Source organism: Paroedura picta, chromosome 1 (assembly GCF_049243985.1).
Source record: "Paroedura picta isolate Pp20150507F chromosome 1, Ppicta_v3.0, whole genome shotgun sequence".
Taxonomy (NCBI): Eukaryota; Metazoa; Chordata; class Lepidosauria; order Squamata; family Gekkonidae; genus Paroedura; species Paroedura picta.
Window position 1 is genome coordinate 93,198,167 of NC_135369.1, and position 17,565 is coordinate 93,215,731.

The following is a 17,565-nucleotide window of genomic DNA, read 5'->3' on the forward strand; positions in this document are numbered from 1 at the left end:
CTAAGTTTCCCAGATCATCCTCTTTTGATTACTTTGATCATGGCCATCCTGGATCAGTCAGCCTTTTGGCTTTTGTCCAAAAGCCTACATAACTTTTTACCATGTGTCTGGCTAGGGAAAGAGTATATAAACCCTTCTTTCAGTCTCCGTGTGTACTTCCTTGTGGCGATGCCTGATTTGGATGCTGGTTTCTTTCATGTTGCCCTTACGTTCTCCCTCAAGGTACCCAACTTCTTCATCTGTGCAAGTTAGGCAATTATTTAATCTTTGCTGACCCTCCCCTCCAAACCATTGCCATTTCCCATCTTATTTTTCCCTGCCACACATGCACTATGATTGCTTAGTGTTTTGTCTGTGTCTTATAGAATCTTATTTCTTAAACTAGGGGCCAAGCCCATTGTATTCAGGAATACAGTAGGTGCTAGATTGGGGGGGGGGGGGTGGAAGAACTTTGTGGATGGACTCTCCCTCCTCCCAGGACCTGGAAAAGTTGCAGGCAGCTCTTAGGGGCAGCTCTCACACAGCAGGGATCTGCAGACTCTGAGCCTTGGAGGGAAGTGGAAGGAGGAGGGAGTGGTCAGGGTGGGAGACGGAATGCAATTGGGGGATGGAATGCAATTGTCCCCAACACACCAGCCCTGGCTCTCTCCCGGCCCCGAAGCCTCTTTCCGGGCCCCTTGCACTTGAGGTGCTGGCTTTGGGGCTGGGAAAGAGGCAGGGCTGGTGTGTTGGTGACGCACCAGCCCTGCCTCTCTTCCAGCCCTGAAGCTTCCTCCCCCCCCGCCTCCCAGCCAAGGCCCACCACCTACCTGGTGTGTCGGTGGCCAGGCGGGTAATGGTGGCCTTGGCCAGAGGGCGGCCAACATTGGGGGGGTGGGGGGGTCGGGAGGCACTTTGTGCCTCCCAACTCATCAGACTGGGGCCAAGGGGCCAATCGCGAGCCGCACTGTGTGTGGCTCGCATTTGGGCCCTTGGTGCTGGACCAACAATTGGAGTGCCCAATTGGAGTGCTTCGCGCCTGCCGATTGGGCCCTCTGCTTGTCAGTCTGGGCACCCTTGGGCACCCTTCCCCATCCCGGACAGGACCCACCCCAAGGGCCCTTACTGTTTGATTTATACCGCTCCCGCAGAGCGGTTAAAGATAATAAAAATATATATGTGTAAAATGCAAGAGCAACATTGCTGAAATCTTGTTGGTACATATGCCAGCCCTACAAATTACCCTGAATCTCATGATCTCAGGATGTATAATACAATTGACCCACTTTTATGTGAGTGAATGAACTCATTGGCAATTGTTCCACAATTCAATGGGACATTCAAAATTGTATGTAAAATTGCTCATTTTACTTATGTTTCTCATTATCAATCTGTGATTTATTGTTTTCAAATTAATATTTCTACCCATTATTAGCTTGACTTTTCACTTCACTTTTTCTTTTTACAGTGTCTCAGATAAAGCATGAGCTGAACAGTCTCTTCATCTTAATATATCCCATAGAGTATTATTTCTGCAGTCTTTTGAGACCTTTTTCTGAAATCTATTATGGCCAATTATAAAATCCATTAGGGCAAATTTTCATCAATTTACTTGATAAGCAAATAAAGACCACCAACAAAAGAACATTCATTTTAGATTTTTAAAAATAATTAGTGTTGTCATAGATTTTAAAATGAATATTAAGCAAGTAACATATTTTTTCTGGTCACATCAAATCAGGTGAGTTACCATGTTGCTTCTTAGTATGGTTTGCCTTTTCTACAGCACCATCCTAAGCAAACTAACATATCCTTCAAAGCCCACTGACTTCAACAGGCATTAAAGAGTGTAACACTTCTTAGGATTACTGTCAGACAAATATGTTTATAGCCCTATTGAGATGTATATGCAATCTGCACATTGTGGAGGATGGGGGCTGAAGATCTATGCCCTATCTCAGTTTGCACAGTGGATGGTAATAGCAGAACTTGAGTTGTACAAATGGAGTTCAATGTGTGTAGACATTCCTTCTCCTACACCTGCAGGTAGAGCCTAGCAATCACTCAGAATAAAAACTCATCTCCAGACTACAGAGATATGTTTTCTTGTCAAAAATGGGTACTTTGGAAAGTGAAATGAATAGCATTATACCCAAATGAGGTCCCTCCCCTCCTCAAACTTCACCCTTCACATGCACCATCTCCAAAACCTTACTATTTCCCATCTCGGAGTCGGCAACTCTAATTTTGTCTTTTGTGGGGGAGGATTCCCAAATATCTAGCTCTCTAGAACAGCATTTCACAACCTTTTTACCATCAAGAAAATCCTGAAACAATCTTCAGGCTTTGAGAGCCCCCAGAAGTGAAGTAAGGAGACCACACATCCCTGCCATGCCCCCAGAAGTTACATTGTGCCAAAAGTGACATTACCCAGATACTTCCATCCAAGGTGGCATCATGATCCATCATTCCCTGCCCCCCATGCCAGAAACAGCTCAGTGGTTTATTCTACTGGGTTGGGAATAGGGCTGGGGCAGATATCTGATGTTCCATCCCACTCTCCTGCCCACTTCCCCAACACAGTTGTTAAAATTAAAGTAATTACCTTTCTGGATTCCAGTTGCTGCCACATGCAACAAGCCTCAGCCAGCAAGGATTTTTCCACCCCTCCAGGTCCATCATTGGCCATTTGGGGAGGGGAGGGAAAGTCAACATAACCATATATGATCATATTACCTAATACATTAATTTTTAAAAAAATCAAAATTGAATTAATTCCCATCCAGTTGGGGAAACCTTTCTGGGGCCTTTGAGAAACCACATGGTTTCACAAAACCCCTGTTGAGAAAGCCCACTCGAGAATATCCCATCATAACATTTTGTCTGTTTCTTTGATCTATTTTTCTGTTTCTGACAAGGATTGTCACTAATATATTCTCAACCCTTAATTAAATGTCAACTATAAGTTCAAGTATTATGACAATCTGAAAAGGGAAATATCGTTTTCTTATTCTTCTGGTTGCTCTATGCATCTCCCTATCTGTTGCTCAAGGTAGCTCAACATCTGCTGATTATTAAATCTGAACCTCTAGTGTCTCAGGAATAAACAATTAGCTGTGATGCTTTTGCCAAGTTTTGCTTATAAAATATTGAGAATATGCTTTGATGTAGATGCCATTATAAACATAGGTACACCAGAAGAAAGACTTAATATACCATTTGGGCTACTTATATATCATTTTGACCCAGTTTACATGATGGATGTGGAATAGATCCTGTGAGGATCTGGTCAGCATTAAAGCTCATTTTCGGTTATTATTCTCCACAATAAAAAGGTAGATAGCTGGCTTCAGTAGGCATTTATTGATGTGGAACACACCCTCTGACACACCTCATCAAACGGAAATGTAGATAGATGTGATGTCTGTCATCCTCCCTACGGAGCATGCCAGCCAGGAGGGGCCAGCCAATGGCCATGCCAGCCCCTGGGGCCTGGGCAGCTGTTGTACAACCCACAGGGGCTAAGGCAATGGTTGCCCACCCCCAAGGCATTCGCAGTGGCTGTGCCAGCCCTGGAGGCCTAGGCAGCCACTGTACAACCCACAGGGGCCAAGGCAGTGGTTTCCCTGCTCCCGAGGCATTCACAGTGGCAGCGTTGGCCCCAGGGGTCAAAGCAGCAACAAGGAGCAGGTAAGCAGGATAGGGGAGTGGGGAAGGAAAGGTAGTGTGTGCATGTGTGTCCGTGTGTGTTCACATGCATTTGTTTGCTTGCTTGGGGGGAGGTTGGGAAGTCAATAGGTAAAGGGGAAACCGGGAGGAGAATGGAAGGGAGTCTCTGTTTCTGTGTGTTTGCAAATGAAGGAGGGGAGAGGAAGCAAGGAGAAGGTTGGGAAACCAACAGGTAAGGGGGGAAATGGGGGTGGTTGAGAAGGCAGTCTCTATATGCGTGTGTGTGTGTTTGGGAGGGAGGGAGGGGGCCCTGACCAAGTTTTCTAGAGCAGGTATGTGTCCCACATACCCTCTGAGAGTCAGACTGTCAGGACAGTTTATTTCTATTTCGAGCCAGAAAACCTGGGGCTTTGTTTACATCCACTTGCCGGCCAATATCTTGGATTTTTAATTTGATTATGGAAGGTGTAATATAAATATTCTAATTATGGAAATGGAATAATTCTGTTCTCCAGTTGATTAATCTGAGCTGAAGGAAACATTTCAGAGCAATAATTATTCCAGTTATTTCCTAGCTTTGTTTTGTCATGTATTGAAAAAAAAGAGTTTGAGTTACCAGAAATTAGTTCCATCCTATTATAGAGATGCATTTTCCTCTTCTATGAATGGTTAGCGTCCAAATATTTGTGAAAAAGAAATTGGTTGTAAAGCACATTTGTTAATCAGGCAGGAGTGAATCAGTAGCAGTGAATAAGGTAACAGGAAACATCCATTCTCCAAGAGATTAAAATGATTTCCAGCGGTAGGGAAGTCTGGATAGAAATAAGTTCATTTCTATTAGGCAAAAAAGTCTTTATTCTTTTTAGCCATCTCTGTGGGAGAAAACAGTGGGGAGAATTTCTTCCACAAGAAGGATGCATTCATGCTGCTACAAAGGGAGACTTGCTGGAGCCAGCATTCATCTGGGAAAAAACACAGCTAATCTGTTTTGTTTTCATCGGTGATGTTTGGCTAGACATGCTGAGCAAGTGCTGGATGTTCAGTTTAAAACTTTCCTCAGGAGTGAAATATCAGCTTTTCTTTATTCATAAATTTGTAGACAAATCAGGCTTGCTACATGGCTTGGCTTTCTTTATTTCTCCTTCATGTGACTCACTCCATTTCTCCCCCAGCACTATCCTTGCGTGCAGAGGATTCTAACAGAGCTCAGGAAAGCCAGGTTCCCTCACCCCACTTTTCACATAAATGGACAGATGACATGTAGCATAATATGTATTTCTCATATCCCAACCAAATTTTCCAGTCCATAATTTTAATATATGTATTAAGACCTGATGTTAAACTACTGAACACAAAGGAGACACTTATCTTTTAAAAAAACACTTCATATTTATAGAATACAACTATAATAGAACAATTTTATATTAAATTTAGCATTTACAGTGATCTAAAAATGTCTGTGTTTTCAAAAGCCGCCCCCTCACCAGTCTTGCTAGTTTGTTGTAATTCTGATCAGGTGTCATCTGCTTTGTTTCAGGCATATTCTCTTTTGATTCCAAGTTGCATTTGAGAGAGCAGGTATAAGCCTAAAATAGGGCTGTTTTCTGTTTTAGGATTGCACCATGCCCATCTGAGGCATTGACTCTAGCACCTAGATACTGTTAGGCTAAAATACCAGTACCTTAAAGAAAATTCCAGCAGCTTGTTCTGTTTCCTTTCCCCATTTCTTTGAGCATTTGGCACTGTACCTCATGCATACCCAAGCCTCATTTTTTTGGGGGTAGCTTCTTCTATCTCTTAGCTCATTTATAGGAAGGTTGGGCATAGAGCTGCTCACATTCTGATTTACCCAAAGGTTGCTTGTCTGAAAGGGAAATTACTTTAAAAGTGCTATTATCCTAGTGTCGAGAGCAATGACTTTTTCAATTTCTGTATTGTGTTTTTTGGAGAAAATTCTTATTCTCTGTTTAGGGTGGTGGTTGTATCTGCCCCCGTTTTAAAAAGTTGAGAGCCAAATTTCTACACAAATGAACATCCCTGCAGAAAACACATCAATGGATACTCAGTAAAAATTGGGCTGATTCCGTGAACCAGCACTGGTATCCTTATATACTTGCATATAAGCTGAGACACCTAGGCCCATTCCACACAAGGACCAATGTTGCCAATTGGTTCCTGATAGTGGAAACGCTATTTTTAATAGTGCAATTCTGAGTTACGCATACCTTCCTTTGTAGTGGAATCCAGTAGCGTTTCAATTGTTTCCCACAGGTTTCTGGTCTCGCCAAAAATCGCTAGAAAGGAAGCAATTTTTTCTGTGGTTTGTCCCGCCCCTGGCCGTCAATTAAATGAACAGCCAATGGGCGGCCGTTATCATGCTCCCGAAAAGTCCCTTTCCCTTTAAGAAAAGTTTAAAAACACACACACGTTGCAATGAATATGCGTTAATTCATTGCAACGGAGAGCCCCATTTAGCTGGCAGCTGGCGTGTGAGCTGGCGAGTCATCGTTGCCACGCTCCCCCGAGTGAAAAGAAACACCCCCCCCTGTGCACAGGTGCGATTTTCGGACGAAAATAAAGGGAACTTGCAAATGGGGCTGTGTTGTGCTTGGTGACTTAGGGAAGCTTTAAAGCAGTTCTGTGGAGGGACTGTAGCCGGAGAAGCCTCGCTGGGTGAATGAAGGCTCGCCGGTTCGTTGCTTTCTGCTCGCTCTGAGAAAAAAAAATGGCGATCGCTTCGCCGGAAGTTCAGAGGAGAGAGCCAGGGGGAGGGACTTGGCTGGAACCGCAACAATGGGAACGCACAGGTCTTTTTTGCTACTGTTGCAGATTATTTGCAAGAGTGTAGCGCTTTTCAGAGGGTGAAACCACTTTTCTGGATTTCCCTTTAAGCGCTACAACGAATCGCTTTTTGCAGGACTGTTTCAGGAGTGTGGCAGATTGTGTACGACGTCGTGCATAACTGCAAATTAGTAGTGTTTACAATTTGGAAGCCTTGTGCTACATTGAAGTAGTGCGGAATGGTCCCTAATTTTATCACAAAATCTGGGCAAACATATTGACTCGCATATAGGCTGAGGGTGGGAAATGCTCCATCATCACAGGCTCTCCCATCCAGCCCCCCCCCCAACAACAAACACAGAAAAGTCAAGAGGATTACTAGCTGCTGGTTTTTGTATCCGGCTTTTCACTAAACAAAGGAGTCTCAAAGAGGCTTACAATTGCCTTCCCTTCCTCTCTTGATGCCAGGCACCCTGAAAGAGCTCTGAAAACTGCTCTGTGAGAACAGCTATGACAGGAGAACCAAACAGTGCCTCCGAGACCAGAAAACCAGAGCAGAACAACAGTACCTAAAGTTGGCAACCTACTACAACAAATACAACAGCTACCAAACTGGGAGAATGGGCAACTCTAACTACAACTGCCATGCCCCCCCCCCCAAAAAAAACCAAAAACACTGTAATAAAGAACTGTAAAACTTAACATTGAAAGAAAGAACTATAAAAATCAACTTTTAAAAGAAACACAACCCCAAGAAGAAAAGGCAAACAATGCTGCTCCTCAGATAGAAGAAAAACTAGGAGAAAGAGACAATAAATCCCAAAGCACCTCCAAAACCCACCCCATCATACCCACAGAAACGAAAAGAATAGTTTGGAAGAAGTGATTAAGAAGAGGAAGAAATGAAGGAAAAAAAAGATCAGAGTCACTCAGTCAAACCGTTGATGTCTTACCAGCAGCCAGAGCAAGCTCAGCTTGCAGTACACATTTGCAAAAGGCAACACAATGATTGGCTGGCTGGAGCAGGCTTTTATTTCGATTCCCGTATAAAAGGTAAAGGTATCCCCTGTACAAGCCCCGGGTCATGTCTGACCCTTGGGGTGACGCCCTCTAGTGTTTTTACGGCAGACTCAATACGGGGTGGTTTGACAGTGCCTTCCCCAGTCATTACCGTTTACCCCCCAGCAAGCTGGGTCCTCATTTTACCAACCTCGGAAGGATGGAAGGCTGAGTCAACCTTGAGCCAGCTGCTAGGATTGAACTCCCAGCCTCATGGGCAGAGCTTCAGACTGCATGTCTGCTGCCTTACCACTCTGCGCCACAAGAGGCTCTACAATTCCCATATATACCCGCTTATAAGCCGAGGAGGGTTTTTTCAGTGTGAAATAAGGTGCTGAAAAACTAGGCTTATATGTGAGTATATAGGGTACTTTGTCATGCACTTCTGTGACTTGTATTTTGACAGTAGCCCTTTTCCACAGGTGTGCCCATCAACAAAAATACTGGGCTGCAGATGATAATTGGTCTGTGAATAAGTTTCTAGCAGTATTTGGTTAAGGGCCTTTGCAGATTTTAGAAGCTTGTGATAGACTCAGTTTTTCTCTTTCTTGCGTTAATTTGTTGTTCTTAGTGTATTAATTGTCATTTGTATCCATGAGGAACGCTGCTGATGTCAAATCTGAAAATGCTGGAAATGGGAGGGGATGAAATTAAGAGGCTTTTGACTTTGCTTCAGTCAATAACAGTTAGCCTCAGGAAGAATAAAAGATGTGTGTTGCACTGTGGATAGCAGAATGGAAGGTTGTTACTGTTCTGTGGTTTTTAACTGCATTAGCAATAAAAAGTCATTCATAAGCATTTTTACATTTCAAAAGCTGACAAAAATGATTAGCAGTAGCCTGGAACTGGGTCTTGTTATGAATGTTTCAACCAAATAACTTGCTTTGTTACATAACAATGTGGTAATTACATGAAGAGATGATTCTGATTGACTCTTTGGGGCATTGAAGCAGACATTAAATAAAATGGTGGCTGCACTGCACATTTACTCTGTGTTTTTAATGTGTAGCGATTTTCAGCTGAAACATCTGCTGTAATGAACTTGACATTTGCACTAATGACAGCATCAGTTTACTTAATGTGCTGCCTTAAATCGGCTCCCCCAAAGGCTTGTCCTTTTGTCAAAGGCGAGGGCACATTCACTACTGTTGTTTTATTGGAAGGTACTTGTTGCTACATCGGGAAATAGGAACAGGAAGCAGCTGTGTTTCTCCATGCATAGCTGTCTAAAGTGAACTGTTCTAAATTTGGTGCTGAAATGCTGGACTGGCACACCCAGAGTGCAGCAGTCCATGTAGACAATGAATGAAATTCCTGATGCTCTTGATTGATTTCTTCTTTTTTAAATGGGAGCTGGGAAAGAGTATAGTTTAGCAGAAGCAAATAGCAGCAGGGTAAGACATTTGGGATTGTTCTGTGGCACAATCCAGAAAAAAAAGCATTTAAAGATCTTGTTGACCCATGGAAAACTGTCCTGTTGGCTACCCTAGCTAATTAGAACCTCCACTTTCAGAGACAGTATACTTTTGAAAAGCAGCTGTTGGGGACAAAGTGGACGTGGCTGTTGACTTCAGGATCTGAGAGCCAGCTTGGTGTAATGGTTAGGAGCACAGATTTCTAATCTGGCAAGCTAGGCTTGATTTCCCGCTCCTCTTCCACATGCAACCAGCTGGGTGACCTTGGGCTCGCCACAGCACTGATGAAGCTGTTCTGACCGAGCAGTGATATCAGGGCTCTCTCAGCTTCGCCCACCTCACAGGGTGTCCGTTGTGGGGAGAGGAAAGAGAAGGCGACTGTAAGCCACTTTGAGACTCCTTCGGGGAGAAAAAAGCAGCATATAAGAACCAAACTCTTCTTCTTCTGTATTATATGGAAGTATCTGGCTGCTGCTAAAGACAGGCCACTGAACAAGAGAGACCATCCAGGGTTGTCTAGTGTTCTTAAGCATGTGTTTAAATTTCACCAGTGAATATGTCCTTGTTTTTATATTTGAGGGGAGGGTGGAATCTGCTTCTTTAGAAATATTTCTAACTTTTGTAGAGACAGCCCTATTCTTCCTTCAGAGCCTGAATAAAGACATGTAGCCAGACATTGCAGCAGACGCATAAGGGGCTGCCTGCTAAATTACAGTTTCTCTCCAATAGATGTTCTATATTGATATGTAGTGATTAGATGCATCTGCATTCAGAAACAACATCAGCCAAAAAAAAATTATCATTTTTCTTGGCTACTGAACCAAATCATCTGACTGTCTGAAAGAAAAGGTTTGAAGCTAAGAACGATGAATGTGAAATGATAGCCTATTTCAGTTTCAGAAAAAAAATCATAGTTGCATCATGTTTGCATATTGCAGTGCAGTAGAACATCAGGGGATGCCACTGAAGATGTGATGAGGCAAGTATAAAAACAACCAACCAACAAATAAGCCTTCATTGTGACATCAGTTTGATTGCTTGGAAGTTGCAGAGAGATTTGTAATTGTAGAGAACATAATGCTGTCAACCTTGTGCATAGGCTAGCAAATATATTTTTAGCTCAAATAACAATTTCTCAAATAACACTTTTAGCCAGCTAAAAGGCGATTATTTTAGCCAGAGTGGATTTATGCTAATATCTGCATACAAATGTAAACTAAATGCAGTCTCTCAATTTTCTGGGTGATTGAATATGCCATAAGGTAGGAGCTTCTGGATATTAGAGAATGTACTGGGATTGATTCTTGCTCTCCATCCCCACCCCCAAAATGCTTTCCTCTTTTAAAATCAAGAGAGATTCTCTGTTGGAGCTGATGGAAATGTCAGTCATAAGGACAAAGTGTTTTCCTCTATGCGGAAAAAGAACCTGCAGAATATTTAGGGGCATTTCCCACGGCTTAAAAATAGCACAATGGTTGCTGATTGAAAACGCTACTAATTTGCCATAACGCACGACGTCGTTAACGATCTGCAACAATCCTGAAACCGACCCGCAAAAAGCGCTTCGTTGTAGCGCTTTTAGGGGAATCCAGAAAACTGGATTCACCCTCCGGATAGCGATACACTCCTGCAACCAATCTGCAACAGTAGCGCTAAAGACCTGTGCGTTACCATTGTTGCGGGTTCTTCAAAGTCCCTCCTCCCGAGCCTGTCCTCGAAACTTCCGGCGAACTGTTCGCCATTTTTTTTTTCTCCGAGCGAGCGGGGATCTACGAGGCAACGGGACAGCGACTGGCTTTCAAGCACGATCACTTTAGGAAATTCTGCCCGGACACCACAAGAGTTTTTCACAAGCACAATGGCACACACCGTCACGTTCCCTAAATTTGGCCAAAGCTTAAAACCCCGTCTACCATCGGCCAGTCCTAGCGGAGTCAACGTACAGGGAGCATTTAAAAAAATTCTCCTCTGAGCGTGCCAACGAACATTCGCCGCTCGCAGTCTCCTGCTTAGCTTAGAGGGGTTCAATAGACATGATTCGTGGTGATATCATGAGGGGCGGCTTATGTGTAGTGGGTCTTTGTGTGGTTCCCGGTGCGTGCTTGTGCTTGGGTTCGGACAACCCCTTCCATTGGCGGCTAGACCTCCGGCAAGCGGAGTTGCCGTCCCCCGTTCATTTTAAAAAATTTTCCTCTGAGCGTGCCAACGAACGGTCGCCGCTCGCAGTCTCCTGCTTAGCTTAGAGGGGTTCAATAGACATGATTCGTGGTGATATCATGAGGGGCGGCTTATGTGTAGTGGGTCTTTGTGTGGTTCCCGGTGCGTGCTTGTGCTTGGGTGCGGACAACCCCTTCCATTGGCAGCTATACCTCCGGCAAGCGGAGTCGCCGTCCCCCGTTCATTTTAAAAAACATTCCTCTGAGCGTGCCAACGAACGTACGCCAGTAACATGTCATGTTTGGTTGATTTATGCTGTGGCTGGTGAATATTATTGGGGAACTGCCGAGTACTGCCGCACTTGCTCTCGGTTGAACACCGGCATGCGTTTGTGTAATGGCGGACATTTTCCTAAAATGGCTCCCGCTGCATGTTCAAACTGCTCTTCTCTCGTGTAAACGAATCAGCGCATGCGTTAAGTCAAACAACAAGGGCGCCAATCTGGCCATTAGGAGCAGATCCTGTTCCCGCGCGAGGAGTTTTGAACGTGACATGTGACCTAATGTGGCCAATGCGCGTGTCCCCTACTGCCCTCTACCAATCAGGAGCCGGCTAGTCCCTTTGTCTTTGTGTGCGGGAAGGTATATGATCCGTTGCACCCTGCACCTTCCACCACCATTTTGCTCAGCTACCAGCGAAAGCAACATGGAATCGTCTTCTCAAGCCTCGTCCGTCCCTGCAACCGGCCGTGGCCCAACTTGGAGGGACGCGGAGATCAGGGACCTGATCGGGATTTTCTCGGAGGAGAAAATCCAGGACGCGTTCCAGTCCTCCCACAGGAATAGGGAGGTATTCGAACAAGTGGCCATTAAGATGCGCGCCCTGGGCCACAACAGGACCGGCCTTGAATGCCGGTCGAAGACCAAGACAATGAGGGCAGAGTATATGCGTGCCGTGAACCATAATAAGGGTTCCGGCAACGAGAAGGTTACCTGCCCCTACTTCGAGGAGCAGCGCCAGCTGTACGGAGACGGGGAAGGATCCGGCAGGCCGAAGCGCGTCGGCCGGAGCCTTAAGGTGGTTCGGAAGCCGGCTGCCCCGGTCGAGGAACCACCCGCTGAGGAGGATCCCGGCGAGGGCACCTCGTCCAGCTTTCGCCCTCCACCCCCCGTCCAGCAACGAGCCGCGGAATCGGTAACGCTGGACCTCATCGCCATCGTTCCTGGGGAGCCAGAGGAGGCTCCTGAGCAAACGCCCCTTGCCTCCGGTAAGTGATTTTATTTTTATTTTATATTTCCTTTTGAGCAAATGTGTGTTCTGACGTTTGGCCATCGTTTTCTCGTCAGTTCGTTGCAACGCATAAGATGGTAGGCTGTGGAGTGCTTGCTGTGTTTACTATTTGAAACGGTTTTAATTTTATAATTTAATTTTAATTTTTAAAAGATTTTAAAAGATGGTAGGCTGTGGAGTGCTTGCTGTGTTTACTATTTGAAACGGTTTTAATTTTATAATTTAATTTTAATTTTTAAAAGATTTTAAAAGATGGTAGGCTGTGGAGTGCTTGATGTGGTTAGTATTTGAAACGGTCATGTTTAACCAACAGCCCCAAAATATTTGCTGCATGCCTCGCCCATAGGCCTTCTGCAGTACTTTGGCTCACTACTTTGGGAGCTTGCTTTGTGGTTCATGGTGTATGCTTGCTCATTTTTCAATATTTTCTGCTCTTGTCCACAGAGACACAGTTGCCAGGGACGGGGCCCCTCGAGTCTCCAGCAGCACCTGACGTGGATAGTGATTCGGGGGCATCAACTAACATTGGTAAGTATTAGTTAAAATAGGGGGGGGGGCTGTTTTGACTGCTTTGTGCTTTTCTGTTTGTGCAGGGCAGCAGCACTGCTAAGAGAAAGAAGAGAGTCCCTCTGCGTTGCTGGTGTAGCCTTTGAAGCTGGCTTTGCCACCCTTTGGTCCTAGATCTGTTTTTTTTCCTTTTTTTGCAGATTTCATACCCGGAACACAGGAGGAGGAACAGCCTGGGTTGCTTGGACCTCCTGCACGGCGCAGGCGGATACAGATTCAAGATGGTGAGCGTGCATGACCTGTTCCTTTCGAGCCATAGCTGCAGGACAATGTCGCTAGGCACTAACCATGTGCTCCCTTTTAATTGTTGAGAGTCCTGCTGTGAAAGTAGGCAAAAGTAAAAGCACACCATGGGCAAACAAACAATAGCCATGTGCTCGCCGGGGATTGTTTAAATTCTTGGCAGGAAAACACGGGGACAAAAAAGAACACCATGTCCACCATGGTGTGTTTTGACTTTATTGATGTCACTAACAGTTTTGTTTCTCATTTTTTGCCAACAGAGGTTCTTTCAGATGAGGAGGAGGAACCACCCCTGGCTCCAGGCAGCCCACCACCTAGAGGTGCGCTCCCAGCAGAGGAGAGGCTTACGAGGGAACGCGGCAGGCTGAGGCGCGTCTCCGTCTTGACAAGCGTGGGAGAGAGGCTCCTTGAGCACTGCTATGAGGAGTCACGGCGTGCCGCTGCCGCTGACCAAGCCATGCTCACACTCATTGCCCAGGAGGGGAGAAAATTGAGGGCAGTCCTTAGAGAGACAAACCAAATCCTACGCGAAGGCGTGGAGGAGGTGCGACTGATAAGGAGACTCATGGAGAGGGCTGTAGTGGTCATGGAAAGGGCCTACCCTCCACAAATCGCCCCCGCCCCCCCACCACCACCCCCACCACCACCCACACCAACACCACCACTTCCAGCACCCACCCCACCGACTCCCTCTCAGAATGCCTCCACCCAAACACGAAGGAGGACTATTCTCGGAAAGAGGAAAATAAAACCAGCAGACAAGTACTCCCCCTCCTAGTTTTGCCCACTTTTTCTATTTCATGTTATCTGTGTTTTGTTGTTTGTTGAATAAAGTTTATATTTTTGACTCTGTCTCTGTGTACCCTACTGTAGAATCTGCAAGGCCGAAAGCGGCCTCTCTAGTGATTGTCTATATTGTGGTACTGCTGTGTGGGTTGGAGGTTGGAGGGGTGTTAGTTCAAGGAGTTTTAGGAGTGTGGTGTGGGGTTAAATATGTGCGAGTTTAAGAAGTCACACTGGAGTCTTGTTATAAAATTTGCAATAACATTTTATTTTAAAAAACATTTTAACAGGGGAAAAACATTAGGGAATGAAACTTGGAGCCCCACCAGCACCACCACCCCCCACCCCCCTGGAAAACCTATTTTTTTTAACAAAACTATACATTTAACAGGGGAAAAACATTAGGGAATGAAACTTGGAGCCCCCCCCCCCCAACCCCTACCCCAAAACACAAACAGGAAACAAAACTCAGGTCCCACCGCTCCCCTCCCCAGCCCCTTCCATCGCCCTCACTCTCCTGCACAGCCGTCCCACGGTCCCCCTAACTTTGCGCCGGAAGAGCTCTTCGTCCTCCTTCTTCTTAACTGTGTGGGGAGGGAGAAAAAGTACACATTAGTGCCACACATATTTTCAAATTTCTTTAGTTTACATGCATACACTTTTAAGTGGCCTTAGCCACAGTGTGAGAAGAGTTGGGCAGTGGGGAACATAACCTACGTTCTTCCGCCTCCCTCTGTTGCCTTTGCTGCTCAATCTCCCCTTTCAGCTCTGCCACTTGAGCCTCCAGGGAAGTAACTCTGGCCTCCATCGCACGCAGCCTTGCCTCCACAGTTTCAGCTATAGAAATCAAACAAAGAATTTAATAACACTTCAAATGGGAGCATCACAGCAGGCTCCCATATGGCTCCATGGGGGTACACACACATGGGTCTCCCGCACAGGCATAAAACTCTCACCTGCAGCCTGTCCCGAGGTGGAAGGTCCCTCTTCCTCCCCCTCCTCACGCTCAGGTGCTGTTGCCAGCTTGGATGGTGATTGTGTGGCTGGGCAAAGAAAAAGACAAATCATAATTAAAAGCACACAAAACAGAGATGAAACACAGCTGGTGGACACACCACAGTTAGAGTCTAAGCGCATAACCAAAGTGGTTCTACAGTACTGGCTGGCTAAGTCTGAGGGGGTTGACAGCATCTAAATACTTTCTCGAATTTCATTGGGGACAGTAGGGGAAAGAGGCAGCTAGTCATTCCATGCATGTTTAAGGGTAAAACACAACGAGGGCAGCACTCACCCATATGCCTCCTCATGTCCAGGGGGGGCTTCCCAGCCTTCTCCCATATTTTTACCATCTGGTCGTGGAAGACCGTCCTCCCACTTGGCTGCGGGATCCCCCCCCACTGTTCCAGACTGTTTAGGAAGTCCAGCTTAAGGCGCTTGAATTTTGTCCGGACCTGCTCCCAGGTCCGGACGTAGCCCCTTTCCCTCAGCTTTGAAGCCAACACCAGGTAAGCACCCTTGGTGTGGCAGTGGGTGCTGGCCATAAGGCGGCCAACACTTTTCGATTGGAGCACAAGCTCCAGAAGTGCCTCAGCCTCGGCGCGCTGCCAGAAGGAGCCCTTCCGTGGCTTCGGCATCTTCGGAATGACGGTTAGGGAACGAACGTGCGTTGCTCCGATAGACCACCCCGTTTTTTAAATGTATCAAAGCTGCCCACCAATAAAATTATTCATTGGAACATAAGTGGATTGATCCCCCGGTTTGACAGGGGTCGCCAATACTTCCTGGCTACCCGCCTCCCCGAACTTTCCCCATTCAGCGCTTCCGTATTGTGTTTGTCAATTTCAGTTGGGAGTTAGCATTTAGGGCTGTCAAAGTGCTTTTGGACCAGAGAATCCCCGTTTTTTTGCTGGCAAAGTACACAAACCGCACAAGACAAGGTTAAACAAATAACACAAAACTTTATTCACCAACAAGAGAGTGGGAAAAACAATTAAACACGCCTCCTGTTTCTGTAGATGTGGGTGGCTATGGCGTCCCGAACCTTGCACCCCTCTGCATAGATTCTTCTTCTCCTTGCTTCAGGGATGTCTTGTGTGTCCTCAAGGACAACAGGATCAGGTTCATCCACAGGGAAGGGGATGTTATGTCCCTTGTCCTCGCATATGTTGTGCAAAATGACACACGCGATGATCAGCGGAGTCACATTGTCTATATGCACGTGTAGTCGGGACATCAGGCAACGGAACCGGGACTTCAAACGTCCAAAGGCACGCTCCACTACATTCCTTGCCCGGGAGTGAGTGAGGTTGTAGTGGCTATGCACGTCTGTCCTTGGCCGCTTGTAGGGAGTCATGAGCCACCGTCGTATTGGGTAGGCTCCGTCCCCGAGCACCAACGGCGGCACACGCACGCCCTCAATGGTGGCGGTGGGGTTTCCTGGAACAAAGACCCCTTCGTCCATGGCTTTCCTGAGGTTGGATTCCCTGAAAACAAGGGCATCATGCCTCCTGCCACTCCACCCCACCTCGGCATCGATAAACCGGCCGGAGAAGTCCACTGTTCCTTGCAGGAGAACAGAGCAAAAGTCCTTCCTGTTCCCGTACTCTTTTATGCTTCCCCCGGGGGCACGGATAGGGATGTGGCTTCCATCGACGGCCGCAAAACAATGCGGGAATCCAAGCCTGGCAAACCCGTCCATACTCTGGAATAAGGGAAAGAAAAGAATATAAGCCATTGCATGTCAGCGTGGGGTGTATCGCGTCTTCGTTGCTGACCTGTCAAACAAGAAAAAAAATTTAAAGGGCAAAGGGGATAGAATGACACTCACCGCTCCAAGCCGGTCTCCGAGGCACACGACTTTGCTGAACAATTCCGCCTCCATGGCGAGGCAGAACTCCTTAAGGATATCGCCAACCGTAGTGACTCCGAGTCCGAATTGCTGGGCTACTGTCCGGAAGTACTGAGGGGTGGCCAAGTACCACAATGCGGCAGCCACCCTTTTTTCAACTTGAACGGGGCGCCGCATGCCAGTGACTTGCCTCTCCATGCGTCCACGTAGAGCCTCCACGAGTTCAAAAAATGTCCCCCTCGACATCCTGAAGTTGGCAATCCAGTGGTCATCATCCCAGCGAGTCCACACAAAATTCTCCCACCAGTCAGAGGATCGTTCGTCCACCCAGAACTGTCTGGGGAACCGGACCTCTGCCAGTGCTTGCCAGCGTTTCTTGGCCGCCATGGTTACCCTTACAGAACGTCTTCTGCTGCTGGTCAGCGTTCCGGGCACCCGTTCTCGGTACTCCGCGATAGCAGACGTCCGACGCGACAAGGCGGTATTCATGCGCTGGAGCACCGCGAGCATGTAAGCCAGCAATTGAAAAATAAGCCTCTCCATTGCAACGTTGACCTGTGCTGCGGGCAGTAGGCTACGCAAACAAAAGAGTGAGGCCGACCGCGTGTCTGCCCAGGTGCATATAAGCAGGTAACCTGTGGGCATGTACTGTGGGCGGGGATTAACCAATCAAACATGTCAATGCATCTGGTTCCTAGAAAACAATAGAAAACACGTTCCAAGGGCGCCAATGATCGGACGATAACGCGTTGCTACGGGGTTTCCTGGGTTTTT

General features: G+C 46.5%; 2 protein-coding genes across 4 annotated transcripts in view; both read left to right on the top strand.

The window, feature by feature from the left end:
* Positions 1–17,565, top strand: part of PRKN (parkin RBR E3 ubiquitin protein ligase) — a 951,947-nt gene that overhangs the window by 206,249 nt on the left and 728,133 nt on the right. The gene's annotated exons all lie outside the window — the stretch shown is intronic.
* LOC143842845 (uncharacterized) lies at positions 8,198–14,007 on the top strand. The gene is made up of 4 exons (XM_077348109.1): positions 8,198–12,327; positions 12,795–12,878; positions 13,058–13,141; positions 13,421–14,007. The coding sequence occupies exons 1-4, from the start codon at positions 11,706–11,708 to the stop codon at positions 13,936–13,938; spliced, it is 1,308 nt and encodes a 435-aa protein (XP_077204224.1). The 5' UTR covers positions 8,198–11,705; the 3' UTR covers positions 13,939–14,007.

Bases quoted from the DNA above. Each gene is read 5' to 3' on its own strand.
- LOC143842845 (XM_077348109.1), top strand. From the start codon at position 11,706: ATGATCCGTTGCACCCTGCACCTTCCACCACCATTTTGCTCAGCTACC. The intron at 12,328-12,794 runs GTAAGTGATTTT...TCTTGTCCACAG, and splicing joins GCAAACGCCCCTTGCCTCCG to AGACACAGTTGCCAGGGACG. The intron at 12,879-13,057 runs GTAAGTATTAGT...CTTTTTTTGCAG, and splicing joins GGGGGCATCAACTAACATTG to ATTTCATACCCGGAACACAG.